At 43.2% G+C, this 5,691-nt stretch overlaps 1 protein-coding gene across 4 annotated transcripts in view; it reads left to right on the plus strand.

Moving 5' to 3' along the window:
* Window positions 1–5,691, plus strand: part of LOC108250410 (protocadherin-1-like) — a 175,771-nt gene that overhangs the window by 74,145 nt on the left and 95,935 nt on the right. For all 4 annotated transcript variants that reach the window (XM_037977286.1, XM_037977284.1, XM_037977287.1 and 1 more), the window contains one exon: window positions 4,824–5,043. In XM_037977286.1, coding sequence (XP_037833214.1) covers window positions 4,824–5,043 — 220 coding nt within the window. The remainder of the gene's footprint in view (window positions 1–4,823; window positions 5,044–5,691) is intronic.

Here is a 5,691-nt window from a genome sequence, read left to right on the forward strand (position 1 = left end):
CCAACAGGACCGGGTTAGAGCTCCTAACAGGACCGGGTTAGAGCTCCAAACAGGACCGGGTTAGAGCTCCAAACAGGACCGGGTTAGAGCTCCAACAGGACCGGGTTAGAGCTCCTAACAGGACCGTTCGTTCTGAGCTCTCTGCTCCTGATGGAGAAACTTTTGTCTTGTTTGGGGTTTTTAACGATGCGAGTTGAAACAGAAGCTCAGTAATCAGGAGCTTTAATATTTCTGCAGTGGAAGCCTTTAAATCAACATTTAATTCATTCTTTTGACAACTAATATAATTTTTGATTCTGATGTGTTTGTGGTTCTCTTCAGATCTTAGGTTCTGTTCCTGGCCGGTTCGGTCCATCTGTCCCAACAGAAACGGTCTTTTTGTTCTGCTGTCTCTAAGCAGTTCTTCCCATTAAAGGTCATAGAAAAAGTCAAGTTTCTTATCAGGAACTGCAGCGTTTTCCGTGTTTAGACTTGATGTTCAACACTAAATAGGGCAGCACAGAAACACTGCCGCTGATCGGGCTAATGGCGGCCATGTTGGGTCCACGTGGCGGCCATCTGGAGGACGAGGACATCTGGTTAAAGATAAGGGTGGGGTGGAGGTTGGTTGGTGTGCTTTTCTCCCCTCTGATCTGCTCCACTTTCTCATTGAGCAACCTGCTGAGGTGGCATTTCTATTTCCAGAAAACAAACACTAAAACACACAAGCTGAGGTACAGAAAGGGCACCGAACGACTGAGCCGGAGGTTGTTTGTTGTGTTTAGCTGCTGCAGGTGACAGACAGGTAGACGACTCGCTGCGTAAATATAGAAATGATTTATTTCCTTTTGCTCACTCAGCAAAAACAACAGAGGCAGTTAGGAGGAGGAAGCTGTTATTAATAACTCAAAGTGCCACGCTTTGCTCCCAGAAATGCACCTGAATAACGGAGAGACCGCTGCCGGGTCTCAGCCAGGCGTCCTGCTCCGACGTTGGAGAAAACACATGATCGGTTTTATTTGTGCCGGGAATCCTGAAACTGAAAAAACAGATCAATGTTGCTCTCCTGTTTCTGTTTGTCTGTTTCCAAAGTAACTCGAGGTTTTTTTTTTTCCAACATTCAGAAACAAAAAACGCCAACAAACTATTCTCTAATTCTGATGCCAATCTGGAATAATGTCGTAAAACTGTAGGTAAAATTTCATTGGTTTTGTAGTTCTGATCTAGTTCTGAACTACAACTCCCACCATGCAGTAGTCTGTTATTTCCAGACATTTGGCCTTCTGGTTCCTCCTGAAACTGGTTTGTTGTGGGTTTTGGAATGGTTTGTGTTGCTTTGAAAGGTATTTCACAGGGAGTCATTAGTTTTCCTGTTTCATGCAGGTCTTCCTTTTGAATCATAATGGTCTTTAAATGCTTAATCCAAAAGAAGCATTAAAGACAAAAACAACTGGACTTCTATTCTGTAGTTGAAGACGTTTCGCTTCTCATCCGAGGAGCTTCCTCATTTCAGAAACGGAGAGTGTGGAGTTGAGCTTTTAAAGCTGAGATGTTCTGTAAGCTGGATTCACCTGCAGATTGACCTCACTCTCCTAACAATAGAGGCTCATTAGAATCTTTGTTAGTCTGTCTCACTGATGGGCCCCTCTGGTCACAGGAAACTGACTGGGGATCAGGCCTAAAGCTGGAATCTGAGACCTCCTCCTCTGTTTAATGTTGGTTTCTCCTTTTTTACAATAATTGGCTCCTTTTACCCCCCTCTCGAACCATCTGTCTTCTCGGTCCAAAATATGAACATTTTGGTCCTCAAAGGAGTGTCCCTTATCCTTGAGGTGTAGGTGGACAGCTGAGTCCTGTCCCGAAGAGGTGGCTCTCCTGTGTTGAGCCATGCGTCTGTGGAGAGGTTGTTTGGTTTCTCCAATACAGAGATCTGAACATTCCTGTCTGCTCTGACCTGCAGACACCACTCCGCTCAGTTTGGGTCCTCAAGATGGACCTGCCTCTGTGTCTACACAAGCATACTTTAAATGGGTTTTAAGTCTTTAACTGAAACCTGTAGAGTAAATTTTGTATTAGCATCGCTAATAAAATCAATAGAAGAAGAAAAGAATAACAAACAGCTTCAGTTATGCTGCTTTTATCTGTTTATAGCTGTTGGTATGTCTCATAACAATTGTGATTCAAAACAATTTACAAAAATAATCTCTAGTCCTCCTGGCTGGTGTTTTTGACCCACAGTGGTGTCTTAGACCAAACGTTGGGAACCACTGATGTAGAGGACTCACAGGGGGCCTCTTCAGTCCCACATTTCTCAGATGTTTTGTGGCTTTCTTGGCTCAGTAGAGACTTTGGAGTGACGTAAACAAATGTGATTGGTCTGTTTGTGAACAGCTGCTGATTGAAGAACCTGGACGCTCTTCCAGGACCTGAACTATGAAGGTTGTGTTAGCATGGCTAAAGTAGAAATAATGTCCTTGTATTTGAGGTGAACAGCAGAAGGAAGGTCAGATTGTTTGGTGATCTCGGTGAAAACAGCATGAAATAACTACGATCTTTGTGTTTGAGCTGCAGAACCCAATACCTGCTCCGTGTCAGTGTGATCACATCACCAATGCAGTAAAACCTTAGAATAAGCAGCCGTGCTTGAGTTAAAAAAGGAATGAAACACCTTTGTTATGTAACGTTTGGTTTTCTGCCAGAGTAAAAATACAGAGTGACCTTCGTGAGCTTTTCTGGGCTTAGCGGTTCTTCTGGGAGAAAAGACAGGAAGTGAGCCGATCTGCAGCGAGTGTTTGGACGTGTTCACCTGTCGCCTGAAGCTTCGGGGATCTGGGTTTGTGATGCTTTGACAGCACTTTGTGTCCACGAGGGTTAAAGGCCACCTCTGCCGAGGATTTAAACTTCTGCACATTTTCCATCACTTTGACACAGTTTCCAGCTGCAGAGAACACAGCGGGTCTCCAGCAGAACCTGGGATAAAGATGAGCCGTCACCCTGAAGCTGCAGCAGTTGACTGAAATGGGATTGGTTGATTCGGTTGATTCAGAACGTAAAGTTTCTGAACAAAGGAGGCCGGAGAAAGACTTCCACTGGTTTCACTGGTTCCACTGGTTCCACTGGTTCCACTGGTCCGGAGTCCTGGCAGCTCCTGGTTGCCATGGCGATGGAGTATCTGCCCACCGAGGGATGGCGGTCTTTATCAGCCTGCTGGTGTGTTCAACTGAAACATTTGACCGTGCACTGTTTGCCTTTGAATTAGGACACTTAACTTGGCAGCCCTTTTTGTCTTTGCACTGTGTGTTTGTGTGTGAGTGTGTGTGTGGGTGTGAGTGTGTGTGCGTGTCCGTGCAGCATCCCTGCAGCGCTACAGGGAGGCTAATTGTATTTTAATTACCAAACCAAGTCAAACAGTTACCTTCCACCCACTGGAAAGTGTGTGCTCACACCTGGACGTTTCCTGTAACACACACACACACACACACACACACTTTTTACACAACCAAGGTGTTTGTTTCTCTGTTGAGATGAAAGTTGGAAATTTTAAGAACTGTTAGGATAAGATTAAAGTCATTTTGTTGAGGTTGAAGTGAAACTTTGAGTTAAGAATACCGTATAAAACTGAAGAGACGACACTCAGTTTGTTTATTTGGGGACGGTATGTTGTTGTTTTTATGACTTTTTAATTTTGTAAAGCACTTTGAACTGCCTGGTGCTGAAATGTGCTACACAAAGAAACTTGACTTGAAATACTTTTTGGATCCAACCTGTGAAACAAAACTTATTTTTTTCTGATTCTCCATCATATCAAACCTTATATTAAGATATAATAAAGTATATTTTTTATCCAGTTCTGGGAGGAAGACGAATGGATTATGGTGACGAAGGTTTTTGGAGCTTCAGCTGACGTTTGTGTCATAAATCTAGTTTTACATCATCTCTCTTTATGTTGCAACACCTGAAGCTTTCTGTTGGTCTTTTATTCTCTGCTTCACATCAGCTGTTTTTAAAGTTTCTTTTCTTTTCTTTGAATTTGATGTTTGAGGGTTTGAAGGTCATCTAGCTGTGATTTCTGATCTTTAAGCATCTTTTATCCATGCTTCAAAAATCTGTCCTGAATGGTTTAATAATATTCTTCTTTTTGAATCAACATTTCATAGGTTTTCAAAGTTTGGATGGAAGTGTTTTATAAACTCTTTGCTTTGGAAAACTCAGCTTCTGATTGAAAATTCTTTTTAACTTTCTTTAAACTTTTCTCTTTTTTTGGCTTTTAATTTGTCTTTAATTCAAGACTTGTTGACATTTTTGAGTCTAAAAGGACAATTAAACAACAAATTTGTTAAATTTTGGTTTCAGAAGTTAGATTTTTGTTGCATCTTTTCTGAAAACAGTTTGTAGAGTTCCCCCTGTGGGAACAGAATTGGCAGCTAATAAACCTGTTTAAATGTCAGCTGACGGGCCGGTATCGAACGGCTGGACCGACTCGGCGAAGCAGAACCATAAACTGGCAGCGTTTTAAAGCTCGTCAATTGTTCTCTTAAAGTGATCAATGTTACTGCTGCTGCTGAGGTCAAAGTCTTTAACAGACTAGTTTGTAAATGAAAACATTGTAAAGAGAGAAAACCAATCAATCATTCTTCTGTTAACTATCCTCATATGGAGGGATAAGCTCAGAGGAATTTATCTGCTCTGAGCTGCAGAATCAGATTAAAACTCTAATCAGCCCTTTGAATAAAAATCACGCTGTCCTAAAGTTTTATTATCCAGCTTGAAGTTTATCAAACGGAGTCTGATCCGTAATAAAATGTTGAATTTAGCTTTATGTTGAATGTCTCCTCTGTTTCCAGCTACCCCACCGACGAGTCACCTTCTCCACGTCCAATCAGGCGCAGGATCTGCAGGACGCCTCCCAGCACAGCTACTACGACAGCGGCCTGGAGGAGTCGGAGACCCCCAGCTCCAAGTCGTCATCAGGGCCGCGAATCGGACCGCTGGCTCTGCCGGAGGACCACTACGAGAGAACCACACCTGACGGCAGCATCGGTGAGATGGAACACCCGGAGAACGGTAAGACCAGGTGGAGTTTCCCCTCCGTTTGCCTCTTTTCACCTCCTCCATCCATCCATCCATCCATCCATCCATCCCGAGAGGAGCAGAGACACACGAGCAGGCTGAAAAAACACTTCCTGTTTTCATTTACTCACTTTACATCTCACGCACACACACACCTAACACCATACGTTTAATCAAACTCCCACAATTCCCTGCGCTGTGTATACCTTCATTAAAGAGGTTGGACCTCCCAGCCAAACAACACAATCAATGTGCAACATAATCAGGTTCTCATATCTTTACAAATTAACTTCCCACTTCTGGAAATTATACTTGGTTCAAACCTCCGACAGCTTCACTTAGAGGGCTGTGGAGGGGAGCTAACGGGAGATATGCTAACACAAAACTGCTCTCTGACTCCACCAGATAGCATTCTGTCAGCTTGTCATTTTTCTGGACAGTACAATACACAACATGCTAATAGTGCTAACAGATACCCAGTACAAGACAGCAGCTAATGCTAACAAACGTGAAGCACAGACAGGAGCTAATGCTAACAGGCATGAAGCACAGGACAGAAGCTAATGCTAACAGGCATGAAGCACAGAACAGGAGCTAATGCTAACAGGCATGAAGCACAGACAGGAGCTAATGCTAACAGGC

Source organism: Kryptolebias marmoratus, linkage group LG9, assembly GCF_001649575.2.
Source record: "Kryptolebias marmoratus isolate JLee-2015 linkage group LG9, ASM164957v2, whole genome shotgun sequence".
In the NCBI taxonomy this organism is placed as follows: Eukaryota; Metazoa; Chordata; class Actinopteri; order Cyprinodontiformes; family Rivulidae; genus Kryptolebias; species Kryptolebias marmoratus.